Raw genomic sequence first — 24,774 nt, forward strand, 5'->3', positions numbered from 1 at the left:
TAGATATGGTCCCCAGTGCTTTTAATAAGCAATGCAAATTATTTTGCAAAAATAAAATTTAAGTGACTGAATTCTAGAAGCTATTTCTAGAACCCTAAAACCATTTTTTAAGACATGTTGTACAATACTTCTTTTAAAATGCGTAGACCTAACCAAACAGGCTACTAAACCCTTCTCAAACAACCACCTGAGACATTAGTGATCTGACACCCTAGAGAACCCAAGTCAGTCAGCTTCCTAGTATTTTGCTTTAACAGTGACAACTGTGATTTCTATGATGACCATTTTTTAAAATCTTACTATCTGAATAATTCCTTGAACACTAGTTTAGTTTTGCTCATTTTTAACTTCACTGGAATCATGTACACCATTGTATATCAAATATACATTTGGCTTTGTTTTGCTTCTTGTGGGATTCACTCAAATTGCTATCTTAAACTAGACACCTTTCTCTTTCTGTCCCCCACTGAATACACTCATGTCTTATGAATATTTTGTTCACTTACCTGCTGATAGGACACTGGGTTTCCTCTTTAGTTGTTGGCTATTACAGACTGCTACCACTGGCGCACTTGTCTCCCGATGTGGATGCGTCATGTCCAGTCCTGTGGGTGTCCTGTAACTTTCCACTCAGTAGTGTAACTGTATTCCAAGTCCATGTCTACACTTGTGCTGGTCTACGGTGCGTGTCTTGGTGGTATGAACTTTCGTTCCTAAGGAGGCTAACTGCTTTGGTAGATGCTGTACTGGTTTCCTCCCATTCCTCTATTGACATTTTTAAGTACTTAATTTTTTTAACTCTATCTCCTAAACTTAATTGTATTGAAGTATTTATAAAGTTCAGCAGAACTGTTAATTGTGATACTTTTGAATTCTGCACACAGCTACTCCCAGTCACGTGACTTGCTTCCTATCTTCCCTCACTTTGTCTACCTGAAGCAACTCAGAAGCAGCCATGGTGTCCTAGTCTTTGTCACCTCAGAGTAAGTTCTACTACTTGACAGCAGAGGGCTATGCCCTAGGCAGGAGACCTGGTGCATCTGAAAGCAACAGTGCCAGCAAAACGCAGGGGCACTCACTGAGGCATCCAACAACGGTCTGACTTGAGAAAAGGCCAAGGTCCTTAGATGACAGCACGCACGCTGGATCCAGCTGTCACAGGCTGATGGCTTCACATGTCAGTTCTGGAAGTGCAAAATCAGGGCATCTGCAGGGCTAGCTCCTTGTGAAGGCAGCAATGGGAGGACTTATGCTGAGGCTCTCTGTAAACAGCATCCCAGTGACCAAGCACTGATAATACTAGGTGAGGGCCCAGCCTAATAAGCTCAATTTGCCTAAGACCTATGTGCACTGCACATTAAAGCCAGGCATGGGAGCACGGATCTCCCTCAACACTCACAAGGCAAAAACAGAAAAAGGCTAAGCAAATTCTTTGAACTCCAACTATTGCTAGTGACACCGTCCCTTTAAATAAAACCTCCAGGTGAGAACATGTGCTCAGATACAAGGTTTAAGACACGGATATATGAATGAGACATGCAGCGTTGCTCACACTGTGAGGAGGGGGAGGGGAGGCTCAAAGACAATGCTAGGAAGAGAGGCTTTGCTTAGAGCTCTAGCAGTAAGTCTACAGAGAGCTCAAGACGCAGAGGGGCAGATGGCAGAGGCTAAGTCAGTCTCTCCACTCTAGAGGTATGCAGAGGCAAGACAGGGGAGAGATCATGTGGAAGCCAGTGCCACAGAACAGCTGGAAGATGAAGATGGAGACCAGAAATAGCTTGCTGCCAATCGGGACGCCAGAGTCAACTTTGGAAAGACTCTTGAGAGTCAGATGTGAGTAGAGATTGAAAGGTCTAAGGGCAACAGTTCACCAACTGTGCAAGGTGGGAGAAGATGGACAAGTGCGAGTTTATCCCGACAGGGATAGTCAAGGACAACATTTTTGGATCAGAGATCCAAATGTAGAACTCTTTAAACCGTTGGATGTGGAGCACTAGTGAGCTGAAAGAATCATAGGCCAGAAGAAAACCATCTATCCAGAGTTACTGAATCATGGGAAAGAATGGGAAGATGGGAGTTAGACTTTTGGCTCAGCCATTATGAAAGCCCAAGTTTAATGCCCACAAGGCTGGCATGACCTGGGGAGGGGGAGGTCCTGTATCCACACCTTAGGTAACAAGAAAGCAAGTTAAAGCAGGTAAGAAAACCTTCCAGGCAGGTATCAGGATACAGAACACTGGCCACCTCTTCTGACAGTTTAGGGGAGTTGTAGAATTCCCTAAATGTATCCCGGCTCAAAGATAATAGAGCAGACCCCAATATCACACAGACACAATAGTCTGTGTCTGAAAGGAGGGTCACCACCGCCTGTGAGAGACCAAATAGTAAAGAGAAGAATGTGAATGACTGAAAAACCTGGTCTATCAGAAGTTTGGGTCTTCATTGCTGCCAACTGGACAAATCTGGTCAGAACCATAGTGCCCTGTGCACTATCACGACAGAAGCTGGCCGGCATCGGCTGGCCTCCAGTTAGCTATTTCCAAGCAGTTTAGATAGTGAGTTAACTCCTGAAATGACATGTGAAGACCTCTGTGTCTGGGAGCGTATGCTCAAGCGTCGTGCATGTGTGACAACAGAACAGGTAAAGCTGCCATGACTAGTGCACAGCAGCGTCCAGGGAGGAGGCGGTCCAGAGGTGGGCAGTCCATGAACCAGGCTCTACACAGCTGTAACGGTTAGTCTTGAGTCAACTGTACTGTACTTAGAATCACCGCGGAAACGCGGCACTGGGAGCACCCGTGAGAGTGGTTACCTGGACTGCATGCTGGGAAAGGAAGCTGAGCACAAGGAGTCTCTCTCCTGACCACGCCACACGGACCTACTCCCCTCAGCTCTAAGCCAAAAGGCTCTCTCCCTGATCTTGTCAAGGTATTAGTACAGCAGGAAGGGACTAATAAAACACATTAATATTGTACAATATTGCTATTCTCCATTTTGAAATAAAAAGACTTACTGGTGATAGTACTTAAATAAACAAAATCAAGTTAATTCAAATAAATATCCTTTATTAAAGAAAAAAAGGAATATTGTTAAGCACCAAAACTGTGTTGTTACATTGCATGTACAATAAGAAAAGTGAGCGCAACACTGGGTGAGCAAGTGCTTACGTGTGAAGTCAGGAGTGTGAAATGTAAAAAAAGCAGCAACTACGATGCAGAAAGGCTGCGCTAAGGAGAAGGCGACAGTCAGCACTGAATGGAGATTTCAAAGTATTGCTATAAATGCCTGCTTAGTAGTTTCCTTATACTTTTAATACTTAGTGTTAACTGAGCATATTTAGGTATATAAATTTGCAAGAGATGGCATGTATAGTATGCTGTGGACAATCCACTTAACGTCGTGGTGGGAAAGCTGTCTGTAAAGCCAAGCACAGTGCATAGTGTTTTGCCTTTATAACATTACACAAAGCCAGTAATGGTGAGTCAGTCTGCCACTGTAATTCTCATTTACCCAAATCCGGTAAAAAGAACAAGTCAGTTTCTTTAGCCCCAGTGGGTTTTACTCATGCAAAATGATCTGCAGCCTTCTGTCTCAATAAACTACAGATTATGGATTCACACTTGGCAGTGCATACAGTACAGAGAGAGATTCAACAAGGCAGTGGGGTTGTGTCAGACATTGTAAGACACTGCTATAGGATGCAACCCTTGTTGTATCACACAAATGAAGGGGAAACCACACAACAGGGAAATGCCACCAGTAATTGCAAAGGCTTCATAGGAAAGACAATGGACTCTGCATGGAGAAACCTAAAATGCCGCATCGCACCCTCGATAGTTAACTATACAACATGCAAGTAAAAATGTTTTCTCCTGTTGAAACTCAACTCTAATACCCACACCTTTTGTTTTTAAACATATCAAGGTCTTTCCTACATACTTCCAATGCCCAAGTGAGCCACTGTTAACTGGAAGTGAATCTACAAAAACAAACACAAAAGAAATGAAACTCCCCTTCCTCTCAAAACAAATGCTTGTTTGAGAGCCGATGTTACCACTGTACTTCCTGTGCATGCTCCTTACAGTAGCCAATAAATGTGCTCTTAAGAAAGGCTACACTTATAAACTTGGAACTCAATCCATTTAATCACACAAATGCCAAACTGTACATTTACTGTGGGTAAAACAAAAAAATTAACATCTCTAACATAACTCAGGGAACATTTAGTGAACTCTCTCTCTCTCTCTCTCTCTCTCTCTCTCTCTCTCTCTCTCTCTCTCTCTCTCTCTCTCCCCTGCCTGCTACTTTTAAAAGCTTCTGTTTACACACAGAATAGTTTAGATAACGATATAAACTCATTTTCTAGGCGAACCTTTTAAATTACATTGTACTTGTAGAATAAAAGATACCATTGCCTCATATTTCAAAGCAATTAGGCAGGATTTTAATGTGCTTTAACAAAAAGAGTTCAGGCCTAACTACTTCAGTAGTCAGACACGGACGCAGTATGCTCAGCAGGAAGGTGCTTCTGCCCGCCCCTCTTCCATCTAAAGGCTTGATGTCACTGGCAACACCAAGCACAAAGAAAATGTTCAATATGCACATTTAGCTTTATATAATGATTTATAGTCAGTGCAAAAATGAGGAAAAATTAAAGGTCTCTGCTTCCCCCGTCAAACGGCTGACTCTGAAGCTGTGCAACTGTTTGAAATGCCCTACAGCTGTTCAGGATCTTTCAGTCATTTTACCTGGTAAAATGTAAGAGAATTCACAATTCCCGGACAGGCCTACTGAAGACCCAAAGCCACCATGCAGGTTGGTTTGTGTGATGGTGTATTGCACGGGTGGGCTAAAAGCATTGGTTTAAGTAAATACAAACATGTTCTGTGAATGAATTCCGAAAAGATTTCTCGCGGAGTCTAGAGCATGCAGCTGCGTCCATGTGCGTGTCCCATGCCATGTCTGCCCCACTGGACTTCAATTCTTAGTGTGTGGCATGTGCAGTGCACTGTGACTTAACCACAGTCTACGACATACTGTGCACCAAGAACTGTTCTACATTCCTGTTTACAGGAAAGAGAACCCCTGAACACACCCCGTAGAGTCAACAGTGTTCATAGGAAAGTCCACACCACACCACACTAGCATCTTTCTAAAATGGATCTGCGACAGGTGTGGTGACACACGCCTTTAGTCCCAGGCCTCAGGAGGCAGAGGCAGGCAAATCCCTGAGTTTGAGGCCAGCCTACAGAGTGAGTTCCAGGACAGCCAGGGCTGTGTAGAAACCCTGTCTCAGGAAGGAAAAAAAAAAAAAAAAAGAATTTTGCAAAAAAGTTTTAAGTGCACAATGAACAACTAAGGAATGACTGTCTTATGCTGTCTCATAAACGCCACACCTGTGTAAAGCACTCTTTACGTAAGGTCATTGCTTAGCCCTAAAAGTGCCCATTCTCTAGCATTTCTTACTGCAAAAAAACAACCAGGACTTTGATAATTGAGAGTCCTTTTCTGTACATAGGACACTGGCTACTATACATAGTTTTGGTGGATAAGGGAAACATCTGAAATTGACATTCAAGTATGAAGACTAACACTAGGTGAATCATCCCATGTCTCCTGCTTTCCTGGCTTGAGTCTAACACGTGGGAACAGCACAGACAGGCAGTGTCTGTGGATAAGGACGCCGTGGAAGGTGAGTGGAAGTCCACTAGGAACTGGAAACACTAGCTGAATGCCCTGACAGCTGAACACATGATTAAACTGTGAAGGCCAAAGCTCATCACTTCTGGTCTGCTGATTACATCTAAAATTAAGCAAAAGGTCTGTGTTTTATTAGGTGTCTAGGAAACTAAGCTGGGATTAAAAACACATTGTGCTTATTGTCATTTTCCTGGGGCCCTAAAACCACTTTAAATTAATGAAGGCTCATCTGGTGATCTGATGAACACATGTATACTAATTATTTTAAATTGAATTATTATGAATAACTCCAGTGTGTGTGATTTTGTGAAGTAAAACCCTTTCTTGAGGATTAAGAAGCAATGCTAGAGATGGAACATACAGTCTTGCACTCTACTACTGAGCTACACTCCAGTACAAGAACAAGAATCCTGAGGCAGAGGAACTGGCATGCTGGGAAAGTTTTTACTTGAAAACAGGCTGAAGGCTCCAGGCTGTAATCTTTGATTGTCAGGATGGGCTGAGGGCTGCTCATTGTCCTAATTCATCACCACCTACAAAGCCTAGGCATTTGGTGCTAAAACTGATTACAACACAATGGCTTTTGTTAAATCATATTCCATATTTTCCTAAAGATAAAAAAAATGGGACTGGAGAAATGGCTCAGGGATTAAGAGCATGAATGTTACTTCAGATGGCCCAAGTTTGCTTCCCCATAACCAAGTTATACATAATTTAAAATAATTTTTAAAATGAATCTTTAAAAAAAAAAGATGCAGGCATCCTGGCGCATGTCTGTAAGAGAAACAGAGACTGCTGGCCACCTGAGCTCGGCCTGAGCTGCACAGCAGAGCCCAGGCCAGCCAGGGCTGCACAGCAGGGCCTGGTCTCAAAGAACCTGGCCAGTAAATAGAGAGCCTGGATACATAATGCATGGGGGCCAAACAGACCTGTGACTATTACAGTGTGAGCATGACAGGCGATTTTTAGAACGTTTTTAAGTTTTGAAGCTTTTCAAATATTTCTATCTAGCCAATGACTTTTTGGGCTAAACACATTTGTTGTTCACTGGGGTATATATAAAGCACACAGATCATTCTTGAATGAGGTTTGTATATCTGAGCTGCTTTAATTGCTGCAAACAAGACGTGGGAATTATGCTAGGACTAAAACCAATATATTAAGTAAATGCTACGTGAACTCCCAGTCTCATCAATAAACATGAATATTTTAAGTGCAAAGATTTGGTTTTCTATAACCCGTTACAAGAGTAATTTTTCATAATTTGAAGAAAAACATCTCTTAAAAGTGACAAGAAGGGAGCCACGTGGCTGGAGGAAAACAATGGCAGACGCTGAGAGGCTTTTGCTTCGGGGAAGTTTCTGGGCAAAGCTGGGGAACTTTCTAGGAATGAAGTTCTTTTTGGTATTTCAGTTCCTCCATATAAAGCCAAGGCCTGTCTTCATCATCAGCACACACTACAATGTACTGTAAACTGGGTCCAGCATATCTGCCTTCATGCATGTCCACATAATCCCACTGACAATCTGTGCCAACTCCATTCATGAATGGACCCTTTAAGATACAGCCAAGTCGGCACTGGATCTACACATGTAAGTTTAGAGATTTAGTGACAGCAACAAGTGCTCTCCTAAAGTTCGATCCACAGAATAAAAACGGTGAAGCGCCAGCTGGAGGCTCCCGGGACCAGCTTCCTTCTGGGCCTTTACTGAGCACATGCTCCTGACCATGGAGCACAGCAATAAGAACCTAAACTGGTCATGATCCAAGTGCTCTCATTTCTATCTACTGTTGAATCCTGACTTCTGATTCTCAATAGGAAAGCCTTGAGTTATAGTAATCAAGCAGTAGTTCAAACAGAAAGACTAAAAATAACTATCAAATTACAAAGCATTGCTTCTCATAAACAGGATGCACATAAAATTCAAACCATTCTAGATACAGAATTATGAAATGCTATTTTAAAAGCATGGAAATTTTAACTTCAAACTCTTACAAAATGTAAGACTGTGGCCTCTTAAAAATATGCCTTGTTTAAATGTGTAATGTTTTGGTGCACACATTAATAGGTATATCTCCATTGGCTTCTCAGATACTTAACATCTCCTCTGGAGATGAATAATGTGGAAAGTTTAAGTGCATTTCATGTTTTCTTTTAATTCCTGACCATACTACCTTGGATAAGTGTCTTTAGCATGTCACTCTGCTTCTAGAAGCTGGTGTGGAAGCAGCAATGCTTCAGCAAATGTCTTCTCAGTTCACTGAAAGATGAATCTCAAAGCAGCTCACACACAACTCTGCCAACCCAGTATTCTTCGAATTCATAGTGACATAACTGGCCACTATGAGATTAAGAGTGGGCAGATGGGGAGAAAGGACGTGTGAGAAACAGCCATCTCCTGGGGGCTTGTTCTCACTGCAGTCAGCAACATTGCACACAAAACTGACGTCAGCACTGTCAGAGAGAGTGACTGAATAGCAAACCTCCGTCTGTGCTTCCTTTTTTCACACCACTTTGCCAATATACTCAGGATCTATTGCAAGCCAACCGTGGGACCAAGAGCTTAAACTTTTCCCCAAAAGAATCAGAGCCAGTCTTCATCCATGGGAATTTTTCTTCTCTCTGTTAAGTCACCTGTTTGTAAACAAAATAATACAATATTAGAACAAAATGCCTCTTAAATGCAGAGCATAAGTCTTATACTCTTGGAAATGTCTTCAATAAATACTTTTTTGAAAAGTTACCTATACAGTAATGGTATAGGATTTCCTTTTAAGAAAAATGTTCCTAGTTTTAAGATTAAATTAGTTTGTGTGTGTGAGTGTTTGCCTGAGTATGCATGTGCACCATATGCACACAGTGCCTGTAGAGGCCAGAAGAAGGTGATCCCCTGTGACTGAAGTTACCCGCTGAGCTGCCACATGGGTACTGGGAATTATATACAGGACGTCTGGAAAAGCAGCCAATGACCTAACAATTGAGCCACCCTTCCAGACCCATGATGTTTGTATTCTTAAAGCAGTAAGAATAAAAGTCATTTGATAAAAATTTTGACCACTATTGAAGATGTTAGATTCACTTTTGTGTCTGTTTCTCTTAGGAAAATAGGACCTACTAATGGTGTCTTTAAGCTTAATAGAGGCAGACAGGTTTTATCAACTAGACTAGTTAGGGGAAGGATAAAAACCACTCTTTAAATAGACATGAACAAACAACATGTTTCTGTATTACAGTTCTGTATTTTCTACTAATCAAGTTATACATGGGCACTGAGTATCTGAAACATAACTAATGTGACTCAGAAGATAACTAGTTTGTAGACTAAAAGGCTCAAACAAAATATTTTTCCAATAAGTATATTTTTGTTTTGATAGGATACTTCACTGAGATGTGCTAGCAGGAAATACAACATAAAATCAGCATCTGAATCAACACCTGAGTTTTGAGGCCTTAGTACGTAAAGTACATGCACAGGGGTAAACCATTTCACAGTTTTATGTCACCTGCATACTGAAAGGCATTGTTGTAGCCTCCGTCAGATAAAAATTAAGATCAATTTCATGTACTCCTTTTTCCTTTACAAAGGACAACTGGTACTTTTCTCTTTGTACTGTTATACAGACAAGTTTGAGAAAGACCCTACAGGAGACAAATTAGAACCTTGTCATAAGGTCTGTAATTCTGTCTAATGTTTAGAAAGCTACTGCAGGCCACTGTCAGCCATGGCTATCTCTGGGAAGCCTCACAGTAGGGTGAGGTAGCGCACACATTCATCTTTCAAAAGAACTCTAAAGGTATGAAGATCATACATCTGCTGAGTGTTTCCATGGGTTTTTTCAACACATTAAGAACTACAAGTCCCTTACACTCTCTCACAAAGTCCCTAGGGCTAGTTCATAGAATAATACATAATCAAGGATCTCTGTACACACCCTCCCATCCAAACAGTTATCCTGTATACATCCCTGCTAAAAATTACTTTAAAAATAAGCTTCCCCCGACCCCCTTGAGACAGGATCTGTAGTCTTTGCTGTCCTGGAGATTACTACATAGACCTGGCAGGACTGAACTCAGAGAGCTTTACTGTTTTGTATATATGTCCTCTAGAAGGGGTGCTCCCTCTTTGGGGTTTACTTGTCTGTCTGTTGTGAGATGGAGTTCTGATAAAGGCTGGCCTCAAAGTCACAGTCTTCTTGAGCATTGCTGGGTACTGCAGAGCAGTAAAACCAAGTCTGCTTAAGTAAATACCATGGAGGACAGGCGGAAGGTTACATACTCTGTACATTTTGCATAAGTTATTTCAGCCGACACAATTGTCAATCATTTAACTGTGGTTTTTTTGTTTTTGTTTTTTTTTAAGATTTATTTATTTTATTATGTATGTGAGTACACTGTTGCTGTCTTCAGATTCATCAAAAGAGGGCATCGGATCCCATTACAGATGGTTTTGAGCCACCATGTGGTTGCTGGAAATTGAACTCAAGACCTTTAACACTATTCTTTTAATTAACTATTAAAAAACAGCAGTGGGGTTTGGTGACCCACACCTTTAATCCCAGAATTCATGAAGACAGGCAGATGAGAAGGGAGGCAAAGACTATATATATCTAGTATATCTAGAACTATCTAGTAGATCTATATATCTAGTGCCAGACCAGCTAGAGCTACAAGGTGAGATCCCATCTCAAAGGGGGGGAGGGGAGCAAGCAGCAGACTGCAAGTATCGAAATGCATGTGTCTAACCAACTATGGTGTACACAGGACTAGAGCTGTTTATAACTTATTAATGTTGCTGTAACATTCATGATAGACAATGAGGAACAGTAAGACTGCATAGTTTTAAAGACTTAGAAAGCTATATAACCAGAGAACTTAGTAATTTTCTAGTCTGAGAAAACTCCCTTATAGGCAGCTAAGAAAGAATCAAAATTTAGTAAGCCTAACTTAAGTAGTTCGGTTAAAAAGGCTCTACTGGTCAAGATAAAAAAAATAAGATTGTCTTCTTTACTTGAAATTTAACTACACTGGGAATATTTTTAATGAGCAAGATAGAAAACACATAGTCATAAGTCTTTCTGGAGCTGGAGAAATGGCTTAATGATGAAGCACTCTTGAAAACCTGCAAGAGGACCTGAAAGAGCTTACTAGACCACATGTCAGAGAGCTCACAACTGCCTGTGACTCCATCTCTAAGGACACAATGGTCTTTTCTGGTCTCTGTGGGTACTGCATACATGCACACACACAATTAAAAACAGAAATAAATACCAAAACACTTGGCTGGCCATACCATGTAATCCATAGCATGATGGCAAGAAAATCACATGGCGTTGTAGACCAGCCTGCATACAGAGGCCCTCACTTAAAAGGCACAGAGGAAAGAAAACAGCTAGAGACGTTCACACCTGATGAACAGGATGAAGGTTGTCTAAAGGGAAGGGTCTAAAGAAGAGACACTGAGCTGAGTAAGAGGTCACTCCTGAGTTAACCCTGGACTCGACATGTCTCTCACCACACACTCACTCAACAAGGAGGCCAGCGCTCAGCAGCCAAGCAAGAGCCATCCAGATGGCTCCTCAGACGCCAGCTCGAGTACCTGCTAGTTCTCCCAGTCTGTGCAAGGCAAAGCCTCTTCCTCATCCTCCGACTCTGGAGATGCTTCTTTAATTCTTCTTAGAGCCTCATGGATGCTCCGTGTCAAAGGGTCTGTATCAGGCAGAAGTGTGAAGGATTCTCTCAAAACTTCCTTCTGAACCTTCTTCAACTTCACCCCTTTCCTTATCTGCGCCAAAATATTATTACTATCATCTTCATCAGGAAAAGGCGGCAAAGTCCGATGTTCGACCTTTTTCAGATGAAAACTACCACGCTTCAAGGATGCTAACACTTCATCCATTGGTGAACTCACTTTGGAAAACAAAATAAAACAATGAGGATTATTGCACTTAAAAGTCAAACTTTGTGACCTCCAATACATGCTGAACAGGACAAGTCTTAGCATGACAGGTGAGCCCCCCGGACATTGTACCCACAACCAATCCAAAGTAAACAGTGATAGGTTACATATTCCTTTCTTTCTTTCTTTAAATTTAATATTGGGGCTGGAAGATGCCTCAATAGGTAAAGTCCTTGCTGTGCCCAAGATGAGGCTCTAAGTTTAGAAACCCAACATCCATATAAAAGCTGGCTGGAGTTGTGAACACTATAACCCCAGCACTTGGGAGAGGCAGGGACACAGATGGAGCCTGATGGGGTCGGGGCAGGGTTATTGGCTAGGTAGTCAATCTGAAATGGTAACTCCAGGTTCAGTGGGAAACTGTCTCAATAAGTAAGGCAGAAAACAATTGAGAACAATATTAAAAGTTGGTTTTGACCTCAACACACTCCCACACACAATTTAATGTTGGTTCACTGTCAGTCCACTTTTTCATCTATTCAGACTGTGTTATAAAAGATTTTACACAATATTCTCAGATCAATATGTAATTTGCAAGTTGCTCTGTATTATTTGCCCCTGTGCAAATAAAAGTCCCTTAAAGGCACGGGAAATATGTTTAGAAATAGCTTTATTGATGCACATTAGTCATGTGATGAGTTGCACATACAACTTCCTGTTCTTTGTCCTTTTAAATGAAGATCACTCTTAAGTCTTCAATCCTACACTGCGACCAAACAGATGGCCTTGCCAATGGCTTCACAGCTTTTCTTACCTAACACAGAACGTGCTGCTTAATCAGATGTCATTTCAGAGGCTACTTTAGAAATACGACCAATGTCTCAAGACAAGGTACATATTTGTAAACACTTGTTGCTGTGAGCTGATATGAATTCTCCTCTGTTGTGACCCTGAATGTTTCTTTGCTGTCAGATAATGTGCAAAAGTCATAGTTTAAGCTTTGCAGCACAGAATGCAATGCAAGGCTTCTTCCCTGTGTCACTCTACACCAGAGTCAGACAGGTCCTGTTCACTCACCTCTTCTCCTCTGCGAGCCTTCAGCAGGCTTTCTGAGCCTTTTCCGGGCGCTGACCAGCTGGCTGCTATCAAAGAGGTGTGCCGAGGGTGCACTGGCTGACTTTGGGATGCTCTTCTCACCACCCTCCATCCTAAGTACATCCCTCTCCAGTGTCTCTGAAGTGGTGGTGGCTCCACTGTCCTTTGCAACAGGCAGAGGTGGTGGAGGTGGGGGAGGTGGTGGAGGGGGAGGAGGAGGTGTAGGAGGAAGTGGGGGTGGGAGAGGATCTATAGTAACAGAACATGGTTTGGGGTCAATACTGGTCAACAGTGGAGCTGACTCAGGAGGAGGCCGTTCAGAGGTGACAGCATGAGGAGGTAATGAGGTGGATTCAAGTTGTACTGATGAAGTGTCTTCAAGTTGAACAAGGCTCCGGGGTTCTGCTGTCTGTGAAGACCCAAGCTGGCTTCTTCCTTCTCCCACCTTTGTTTTCTCCTCCCCCTGTAGCACTGCTGGAAGAGAGTCACACTGCTCCTCACAGGGCACAGGGCTCGCTGTGCTTTTTCTTCTTGAATGAGCCACTCGTAACCTGGTTGACTTAAGGATGACTTGTCCGGGGTACCTCTAAAATATCGAAGTCATTAAATGAGTATATTGTGTTAAACTAATTTGCCAACAAATGCTTAGTTATTTCTTCCTTTAACAGAATGTTAATTATTTGGTTCTTTTCTGATTTTATCCAAGAGACAGGGTTGGGGGTGGGGACAAACTAGAATACCTGTGCCTAACTTTCAAACAATTATCTCCAACTTCTTTATTATCTACTATCAAATATGCTAAGCCTTGTTCCCTCTTACCTAACTAAGCCAACTGCCACATGCAAGGTTGGGTGGTGCACTTGTATTTAATCCAAGAGACAGAGGCAGGTGGCTGGCTATGAGTCTGTGACCAGCCTAGTCTAGATACATTTCAGACTAGACAAGGCTACATAGCAAAACCTCATCCTGAAAAGAAAACTAGCAATGTGACGTTAATCTTTAATGGAAGAAACAATACATAAAACTCAAGATAAACTCTATCAAATGTATATATTACTATTTAATGTATAAGCTAGAAAATTATTTTCAAATGCGTAAATAAAAAAGTTGAAACTTTAGATGGGGTGGGTGGGGGGTAGCTTAAAAGGCACTTTTTTAAAAAGCCTGATAATTTTCTGATCGAAAAGGGGTGAAACTATTTACATTAACTTTTTTAATTTAAAAGAATCCAGGCTTTCTTGACACTCTATTCTTTATATGCTCAGGAGGTGATGTACTGGGGGTCAAAAGAATATAAATGTCCGACTTGGCCATGGATAAGGAAGCCAATTAAACTGCTACAGCTGGGAATATATTCTAAACAGCAATCCTACAATCAGTCCGATGGCGCCCCATGAAAAGCAATGTAAATCAATTAATAGACCACATTTTCATTACCTGCTTAAATGTTCGAAGTCTATCCAGTGTCCTCTGTCTCTCTTGGCTAACCCAGGCACTTTTTCTCTCCTCTTCATCATGTAATTTGTCTCTCTTCTGGTAAAAAAAGAAAGCAATTGTATTATACTGTGCACAATTTATTTTAATTATTAACAAGCGAAAAAGGAAAGGAGTATATTTTCTTCAATATGTCAAGCAAATGAGTCAAGATGATTCTTTGAAAAAACTTTTTGACAATGTAAAACACTATACTCCCAGTAAGTTCAAGCTGCTCAGATAAAGGAAGAGGGCATTTCTCTAACTAAACTAAACACTGCTTTCTTTGTCTAGGGGATTTACAGTAAAACAAATTTAGTCAGAATTACTTCTGGCTTCACATTCAGCCAACTCAAATGTAAGTGACTTTTTAAATAAAATCAGCAACTATCACATCAATAATTTTGTTTGTTATTGCTTTCAATATATGGTTTCTCTGTGTTGCTCTGGGCTGACCTGCAACTCACTCTATAGGACGTGGCTGACCCCAAACTCAGAGATCTGCCTGTCTCTGCCTTAAATCTTTTTGGAAGGTAGGAGAACCATGTTAATAATTTAATAATTTCAACCAGCAGCTAGAAAAATATGCTTCCAATATCGTTCATGCGTCATGTGGGTTATACCACACCTTGTAGGACCTCCTTTTCCTCAGGTTCTTCTCAGTTTTTGTCCCCGCAGTTCTTACAGACAAGAACAATTCTGGGTCAGAGTTTTTGACTATGGGATGGCCACCCCATCCCTCCACTTGATGCCTGTCTTCTACTGAAGGTGGGCTCTACAAGCTCCCTCCTCCCACTGTAGAGCATTTCATAGTGGATCAGGGACCTCAACATAAAGTCAGATGAATCAAATAGAAGAGAAAGTGGGAAAGAGCCGTGGCACAGGAGTAAATTTCCTAAGTAGAACTCCAATGGCTCAGGCTCTGAGATCAAGAATCAATAGATGAATGGGACCTCATGAAACTGGAAAGCTTCTGTAAGGCAAATGACATAGCCAATAGGTCAAATCGGCAACCTACAGATTGAAAAGAATCTCCACTAACCCCACATCCAGGGCTAATATGTAAATATATAAAGAACTCAAGCTAACCATCAAGAAACCAAACAAATGTGGTACAGAACTAAGCAGAGAATTCACAAATAGCTGAAAAGCACTTAAAAAAATGTTCGAAGTCTTTAGTGGTCAGGGAAATGCAAATAAAAACAACCCTGAGATTCCACCTCACACCAGTCAGAATGGCTAAGATCAAAACCTAAGGTTGGTGAAGATGTGGAGAAAGAACACTCCTCCATTATTGGTGGGTTTGCAAACTGGTACAACCACTCTGGAAATCAATCTGGAGGTTCCTCAGAAAATTTGAACTAGATCTACCTGAAGACCTACCTATACCCTACCATCCCACATGGGCACATAGTCCACTATGTCCACCGTGGCCTTATCTGTGATAAGGCCAGAAACTGAAAACAACCAATTGTCCTACAACAGAAGAATGGATAAAGAAAAGGTGGTTCTTTTACACAATGGAATACTGCTCAGCTATTAGCAATGAGGACATTGTGAGTTTTTCCAGCAAATGGATGGAACTAGAAAGTATTATCCTGAGTGAGGTAACTCAGCCCCACTGATATATATGCATGGTATGTACTCACTAATAAGTGAAGAAGGGCCCAAGTGGGGATGCCTCAATCTTACTTGGTGGGGAGAAGAAACCAATCATAGAAGAAGACTGGGAGAGGGGACCCTGGGTGGGAAAGGGGACAGAGAAAGAGGGGAACATGATCAGGTATTGGTTGGGGGTAACAGGACTGGAGCCCTGAGGGCCAACAGTAAGAATGAAACAGGCAACCTCAGGAGGTAGGAGGTAGGGGACCCACAAGAATGTACCAGAGACCTGGGAGGTGAGAGACTCTCGGAACTCAAAGGGAGGAACAACTTTTTAGTTCATCTATTTTTATTTTCTGTACATTGGTATTCTGACTACATATATGTCTATGATCACCTGGAACAGGAGTTACAGACACCTGTGAACTGCCATACGGGTGCTGTGAATTAACTTGGGTCCTCTGAATGAGCAGCCATTGTTCTTAACCACTGAGCCATCTCTCTAGCCCCCAGAGGGCAACTTTTAGACCCAGTTCTTTTCTTCCACTGTAGGATCTTAGGCACCAACTAAGGTTATAGATATATATGGCAAGCACTTTTATCCACTGAGCCCTTGCCAACCCTGAGGACAGAGACTGGATATGGCACAGTCAGAACATGGTAGTGTGTTTGATATACCCAGTAGGACTCCACTGGATAAAACTGAATTTTCCTTTGCCAGTGGGAATTAATTGCAGACAGCCTCCTGGTCAGTGCTGTGATCCCATCTGGCTTGAACCTGTGTACACTTTATTATACACGCTATCACAGTTTGTGAATTAGTCCTGTTCATCAGTCCTGTTGTATCTGGAAGACGATTTCCTTGGAGAAATCTACCACCTATATGATTCTGAGGATTTTTCCATCTTCTCTTCCATACAGATAAATCCATGAGCCTTGAAGGCATGTGATGAAGACAGCAAGGACAGGGTGGTCCAAAGTCCCTGCACACTGTCTGTGTGTCTGTGTTAATATAATTTACCATAAGAAAAAGCTTCTCTGATAAGAGTTAATCAAGGCACTGACTTATACCCCAACCTGGTGTGATCTTTTGATATTTTTGGGACAGTTTTACTAGATTGCCATGGCTGAAGCCAAATCTGTCCTTAAACTTGGAATCCTTCTGTCTCAGCTTCCAGAGAGCTGCTCAGATTACAGGCATATGCAACATGCCCAACTTAAGTATGTTTGTGTTGCTTTGCTTTTAAGACAGAATCTTTCTATGTAGCCCACTCTGGTCCCAACTTTCCAGTGATCTTCCTGCCTTTATTTGCTAAATGCTAGGATTATAGCTGTGCACCACCATGTCTGTGAAGGATAGTTTTAATGGGAAAATAAAACTTGTTTTTTGACCACATTTTTCTTATTTACCGATTTGTTCAGGGGTAATACTAGTCAGCAGTACTACCACACACTTTCTTAAGGTCATTTTCAGCATTAATATTAGATGTTAAACTCCCTTAGAACTTTTCAAGTTGTGTGGTTTCTATGAAAAACTGTTAAAACAATATGGTTAATCTATTAGGAGTTAGTTATATTTTAAACAATATATCACCCAAGAAATTCCAACAAAGATAACTTAAGTTTCAAAGGACACTTTGAGAGGCAATAATCAACTATAAGAGAAAGTTGTGGGCATACACAACCTGTGGCTTACGAGCCATGCATATGAGCATGCAGCTGCACGCAGGCAAAGGCAGCTCTGAATAAAGTCCAATGCGAAATGCAGACTTACAGCATTGAGACTGGGGAGACTGCATGTTTCTGAGTGTGACATTTTTAGAGGTAACTCACAATGGGCATGCCTGAAGCTAACCATATATGCTTTACAATGACTTAACTTTCTTTTGTCACATCAAGTGCTCTATCTAATGCTGGTGTGTGGCCAAACACATCTCTCTGAGATTCCTGTAGATTTTTATTTCTCTCTGTCTTTAGAAATTCCCTTGGGGAACGGTCATTTAAAAAAGGACAAATTTAAGAATAGAATGTCAGTAACTAAACTAATAACCCAGGTATAAATGAGAGTAGGGTACCCTCATTTCCCATCTGACCCCTTGTCTAACTATACACAGCACTTTCTGACCCACAGACAGAAATGAAAACAAAAGGGCATTAATTAATTTGCTATTTCTAGCTAAGAGAAAGACAGTCATATAATTTAAGGATGAGTGACTAATTTCCTGTTTAATTATAATAAGAAACAGCTTTAGCTAAAGTGTGCCAAATTAGCTTAAAGAACTAGAGATGAACTAAAGTTTACTGACTGTCACTATGATGCCAAAGGAAAAAAAGAAGCTTAAAAATAAGCAAGTACGGAGAAATAGCCATCCTAGCATTTTTTTTTTTTTTTTTTTTTTGGTACTCAATTATTTATAAGCTACTTGTGTTGACTATATTTAGATATATCAAAACCCAGTGCTATCAGAACTCACTGTATGTAAATATGATACACTACAATAATGGAAGGAAGGAAATTCCTAACGGACCTCACATAAGGTAAACTAGTCACACATAGTGCGAATGCAGGGCAGCAATAATTCCTCAATGTGACAAACGTGACTTCACACCTAATGGTAATAAGATAGAGCTTTCTGCTAACTGGAAAAGGCCAAGGTGCCCCCATCCCATCCACAATTTCTTATATCATAATACAAATCCTAGCTAATGCTATGAATATGAAATAAAGTTACACACATTGGCAAGGAGCAAAATTATGTAGAAATCTATTTAGAAGCAAAAAGAAAATCAACATAATAGTGGATAACTCATTACAGCACAGATGCTGTGCATAAACAATTCCTAGTGCACCCAACCAGAATTTGAAATCAAATACAAAATACTACTAATCCCCACAAAAACAAAATCTACCACTATATTAATGAAAGATTTAAACAGAGAAAATATAAAATTCTGATAAATAAAAATTAGTCCTTGTTTGTAAACAGTAATATTCAATAAAAATAAATTGTGTCTTCTGAATTTTACCAAGAGGTTCAAAACAGTCCCAATCCAAACTGTGTAATTGCCTGTGGTATTCTAAAATTTAGGCAGACTGCAAGGAAAAGACTAAGGTTAATAAAACAGCCTCCAAATAGACCAATGGAGACAAGAGGACCTGACCTTTGACTAAAAGGTAAAAGCAATGCAGTGGAACACAAGCAATTTGTCCAACAAGCAGTGCCGAGGCAGACAGACAGGAACATGCCAAAAGTGGACGTGGACTCCTTAGGCTTTCCATACAGCTTTAAACAGGTTGTAGACCCGAGTGTGAATGTAAAGCACGGGAGCCCTGGCATGAAACATAGCAACTAGCAACTCAGGATTGCTCAAAGTACAATTCTGCAGAGGACACGGTTGGAAACTGAGGGATAACCAAATACTAAGGAAAACACTACAAAAGACACCTAATAAAGGACTCTTTTAAAAATCATCAATGAGGGGCTGGAGAGATGGCTCAGTGGTTAAGGGTACTGCCCACTCTTCCAGGGGTCCTGAGTTCAATTCCCAGCAACCACATGGTGGCTCACAACAATCTGTAATGGGATCTGATGCCCTCTTCTGATAAATCTGAAGACAGCAACAGTGTATTCATATACAAAATAAGTAAATAATTTTTTTTTTAGAAACCTCAACAATAAGAAAAGAAAACCCCTGTCAAAGGTGAACAACAAAAGTCAGAGTGGTTGTACATCTGGGAAGGGGAGGAGGAGGTTCATCTACATAGAAACTATGAGGTCATGCTCTACATGACATCCTGTTGAAAAGATAACAAAAAACCTGAGCAAGGAATCTGATGATCCCATGAAAACCACGTTCAACCCCACGTCACTTGGAATGTGAACTAGAACTACTGAGATACTTTCATATCTACAGCTGTCATTCTGAGAAACAGAACACTGGACAGGGTGTGACAACGGAGAGCTCTCATTCACTTCACACACTACAACATTTACTTTGTACAACAATATAATCTTATCCTAGTGTCCAACAATCAAAACTTTAAATCTGCACTATTGAGTCAACCTAAATATGCTACATATCTATATTCCAAACATACACAGGGCAGTAGTCACAGATTCATGTCAGTTTGCATCTGACCTTACAATACCAGGAAAGAACTTCAATGTAATCAACAGACTTTGAACAGCAACAATGTGCCTGACTGCTACTAACCCTGACACAGCCATGGTTGTGATAGAAAGCTGGAGTTGCAGCTGGAGGGCACACTCTCAGTACAATTATCTTTGCCTAAAACTGATCTCTCATTCATCCATTCATGCATTCAAACATAAACATTCACAGTTGCTAACACCTAGTGACATAATTCTCATACTCTTGATATTTATCTCTTCAGGCATAAGCATAGAGAGAATCTCTTATACTATATAGAAGATTCACATGTCAATAAAATGTCTTTGGTCTATTACTTTAGGCAGGAAATAGGAAAGGGGAAGTTCCATTAGAGAGAGAGGATTTCTGGGAATAGAGTCAGGTGCTAAGGAGGAACTCTGAGGAGAGGGTCAGCTAAAGCTGATAAGGCAACCATCACGTGGTGCACACAGAATAAGAATCAACAGGACAAGTAAGTTACGAGCTAGTCATAGAACAGAGCCAAGGCAACTGGCCTCGGCATTTATTCATATATAAGTCTCATTTATTCAGAGTCATTATTTCTAGGAACAAAGCAGACAGATGGCGTTAAGTACGCACAAGTAAGGTTTTGTCCCCAGGCCCAAGAGTCCCTACTTACGAGCTGTATTGTATGATGAGCTCTATATTCATCCTCACTCTGAAAACGCTGCTGGAACTTCTCATGATGTTTTGCAATACAAATTTCCTAGAAAAATATAAAATGTGTTTTAACTAAAGTGAAACTTAGAAGAACCACAGCAAAGTTTGTGACTTGTTTTAATTAGAAGTACAAGAGCTAATGGGGACTAGCTCCTCTTTCCTTTACCAGAGCACTAAAACCTATTCTTTCTATCCCTCTGAAGGTCAGAACTGACCACCTGAAATCTGTGTAACCCCAAGCAGCTGTGCAGCTGTTCTCCTTAACACCCCAACCTCACTGCGCAAGGCTATGATGCTGACATGTCTCCATCAGACTCCTCCTGCAGGGCCCAGAAGCAGGGTCTGATGTACCACCCTCAGAACACTAGAGTGCAGCCACTCAGACACGTAGGGGCACCTCTAAGGGAAGTACGTTTAATGTAAGGAGCTGACAATAGATGATGGATATTTAGCTTTAAAAATGGAAGTAATAATAGCAAATGATATTACAATTTGAATTATCAGACATGGATCAAGGATAATGAACAGAAGAGATTTCACTACCTTTTTATTTCTGAGGTAGGCTTTCTTGGCTGAGACACGGCCTCTTCTTGCTTCCAGCTGGCGTGCCTTCTGCTGCAGCTTCTGCAGCTCTTCCCTCTGTGCATGCACAGATGCAGCCATCTCTTCCTTCTCCAGCATGGCCTCCATGCTTTCGTAAGTGTCATAGTACACCACTTCATCTCTCTTTTCTGTGATACAAGTTAAGTCATGATTAAAAGGTAAGGAAATAAACCTCAGACTAAATTATGCAAAATGTTTAGCAGTGTCTACTATGCAGAAAGTGTTCAGTAAATACAGTCCTCACTCTCCCACATACCACACATGCAAAACTGCAAAAAAGCTAGTTCTAAATGAAACATCCTTTAACAAAGTAGGTATGCTACAAAATACTCAAAAGCAATGTACAGCCCAAAATGTTCAGTTTACACAGCCATTTGAGCTCAAGGGCTCCCCCGAAACATTTTTTTAATCTTAGGAGTAGCACAGCTGGGATCCATGTACACGTTCTCCACACCCTCTATCTTCTGTAGACTCGTGTGGTTAAATGCATGCCATACCTGATATAAGTCTTTTGATGCTCTCCAGCTGTGCAGTTAATAATAACTCTTCACACTTCAAGATTTCAAACTGTACTTCATACAACTGAAGTTGCAGATCATAGTAGTCAGATTCTAGCTGATCCAACTGAGCTATAGCTTCTGTACCGCCCTGTAAACTTTGCATCTGCAATGAAAATAACACTATTAACGCTTTAGAAAAGAAATGAGTGCCAGGTAAAGGTAGCACACTCCCTTAATCCCAGCACCCAGGAGGCAGAGGCAGGGGAATCTCTCTGAGTTCAAAGTCAGCCTGGTCTACAAAGTAAGTTTCACTTTGATAGGCAGGGCTACAGAAAAAAACAAAACAAACGAGTGAATGAAATAAATAAAAAAGAAAATCAGACTTCTGGACTGGGTTTGGAACTGATAACTCAGAAGACACTTAGGGAGTCTGAGGCTCGCCTAAAGAACACTTCTGTGGAAAGGGAACTCTGTAACCTAGCATCTGCTTTTGAATTGAGAAGAGAAACCACTGACATTTTTATGTTAAGGAGCTAATACATGTTCCCCTAAATGTGAATGAGCTATGATATAAACACTGAAAGTTTGCTTTTACCAGTTTGTGGTAAGTTATATTAAAGTTTTTTATCACTGTTTTAAGGCTTACTGCATCGTCCTCGTTTTTATTTTTTCCATATGTGTATGAGGTGCCCTTCTCCTTTAATTTTATACATATTTTCTAAAAGTATAGGTGTTTTTTTAAAGGCTCAATGGTAGAATACTTGCTTAGCATATATGAGACCCTAGGTTTAAACCCCAGGAATAAAAGAGGAAAAAATATTACAAACCCAATTCCTTGCCTGAGAAGGACCTCAATTTCCTATCCATTTCTTGGGCTGTGTCCACCACATATAAGCTCCTTGGGATTAAAGCTCCCTGACAAAGCCACAAAAAGTTGCATTATTCGTTAGCGACCTGCATAGCTTCCTTTGATGACCATTAAATGTTTACCCACTTTGGGTAAACAGCTAAGACATAGGAATTATGCATCTTTCTCCTCTTTGTAGTTCCCTCCATAATACGTTCACAAGATACCTATCAGATTTAGAGTAATATTAGTTAACATTGTGTAATCTCTCTCTATGCCAGGCATTATGTTAAATGTTCCATACATGCCAACTCATGGGAACATGACACCTAAAAACTAAACATTTTCTCAAGAAGTAAGGAGTAAGCTTACAGAACTGAGACCCACACAGCTGTTCTGGTCAGCTACTGGCTGCAACTAGTATTTTTATTAAAATAAAAATGTGATTACTTCCTTGTGAGATGATCTGATGGACAATACCATCAAGATCTTAAATGCTCATACAATAATGTTCAATATTCCATGCACTAAAGTAAAACAAAAATAGGGAGATAGATACATAATTTTAACTTGCCTACATGTTTTTAGGAAAAATCTGAAAGACATAAATGACTGCTTCAACACACACACACACACACACACACACACACACACACACACACACACACACACAAACACATGGGGGGGAGGAAGGGAGAGAGAGACAGAATACATATACTCAGAAATCAAAGACCATTAGCTTAAATTTTCTGTTGTGAAAGAGAAAATGCTGCTAAGGCATTTTACATGAAGGTGGGCTCCTTTCTGCAATCTTCTTATGCACCTTCTACTAACGGAAGACAGACACTCTCTGATAACTGAGCTGTTACTGTGCTTTCTATAACTGGTTTCTTAATGCCATCTTCACATTAGTATCTTCTATTTCAATTAATAACTATAAAGAAAATAACCTGACCTTAAATTGAAATAAAAAAGAAACAGTGTGCTTAATCTTGTCTTGTTCTGTTGAAGAGACATTATGACCAAGGCATTTCTTACAAAAGAAGGCATTCCATCAGGATCAGAGTTAAGTCCTAATCCTTCTCAATTAGTGTTGCTTTTTGATGACTAAGCATCCAAATGTGAGCCTATGGAGACCAGTCTTACTCAAGACACCACAATCTTAAATGTAAATAAAATCCAAATGCCAAACAGAGCATTGCTCAAGAGATTATCAATATCTAAGTGTTAATTTGGAAATGTATTTCAAGTTCATCATCCTCATGAAAAGTACTTCTAATTATATTAATTCATAATTTTAATCTTTTAATTTTATTATCAATAAATTTGTTTTTAAAATAACCTAAGTAAATAAGCATAACTTGTTTGTGAGTTACAAACAAAATGATTTTACTTTCCAACAGGTAATTTCCTACTACTTTAGTATCTTCCTCAGACAACACAAAAAGTTTAGAGCTGAATTACTTGGTCCTCTCTCTTCCTGTCTCTTCCCACTGCAGTCCTGACTTTTTAAGAACAAATCTCCAGCACTCAGGAGGCTGCCTCTTGTACAAGGTAAATCTCAAGCTGGCCAGGATTACCAAGACCTTGTCTCAAACAAACAAAAACAAGCCCCTCAATCTAAAAGAGCTGGGTAGGGCTCTGTTACAAACAAAAGACTTCAGGGGCAAAGCTTTTGGTTGGGTTGGGTCTAATATTTTACATGTGTTCTTTTTTTTATGAGTAATGCAGACACCTTAAATTACAGCTATTAAACCTGACAGTCTCTCACAGTTAAATACATAGAAAGCACAATACCTATATTATAGATCCAACAAACAAGCTTGGCAAGAATGACTAACTGGCAATTTTTTTAAATGCTCTGAAGAATTCAGACACATAATGCAGACACATAAAAGTAGACTATTACACTCATGGGTGTGGCTTAGAGAAAATGATGAAACACAAACGCTAGACCTCTAGATCAGCCTCTCCCTTCTCTATGCTGGAGGTCTGTTTATAAAAAGCTGTACTTTCTAATGTTAGGGGTTGGATGTCTTTGCCTTTGGCACCCTGTACTGCCAGAACAGCTCAGGATCAGACAGATAATGCCAAAATTAAATAATGAGACGAAGGTAAAGTCTACTTCACAAGCCATAAACAGGATAACTTAAAAGAAAATCCAGATAGCCAAAAACCAAAAAGGAACAAGCTCAATATAAGGAGACTGCGGTAACAATGCCCC

General features: G+C 40.6%; 1 protein-coding gene across 2 annotated transcripts in view; it reads right to left on the bottom strand.

Moving 5' to 3' along the window:
- Positions 1-3,097: 3,097 nt before the first annotated feature.
- The window catches only part of JMY (junction mediating and regulatory protein, p53 cofactor), a 55,332-nt gene continuing 33,655 nt past the window's right edge, over positions 3,098-24,774 (bottom strand). The window contains exons 5-11 of one of the 2 annotated variants that reach the window (XM_080925093.1): positions 21,701-21,866; positions 21,144-21,331; positions 20,560-20,646; positions 14,130-14,222; positions 12,675-13,278; positions 11,298-11,608; positions 3,098-8,335 (exon numbers count right to left, since the gene is read on the bottom strand). In XM_080925093.1, the coding sequence (XP_080781219.1) occupies positions 11,301-11,608; positions 12,675-13,278; positions 14,130-14,222; positions 20,560-20,646; positions 21,144-21,331; positions 21,701-21,866 (1,446 nt within the window). In that variant the 3' untranslated portion in view covers positions 3,098-8,335; positions 11,298-11,300. Of the gene's footprint in view, positions 8,336-11,297; positions 11,609-12,674; positions 13,279-14,129; positions 14,226-20,559; positions 20,647-21,143; positions 21,332-21,700; positions 21,867-24,774 lie in introns of both variants that reach the window. The other variant, XM_080925092.1, reaches the window with a different exon arrangement.

This window comes from Micromys minutus, assembly GCF_963924665.1.
Source record: "Micromys minutus genome assembly, chromosome: 11".
NCBI classification, from domain to species: Eukaryota; Metazoa; Chordata; class Mammalia; order Rodentia; family Muridae; genus Micromys; species Micromys minutus.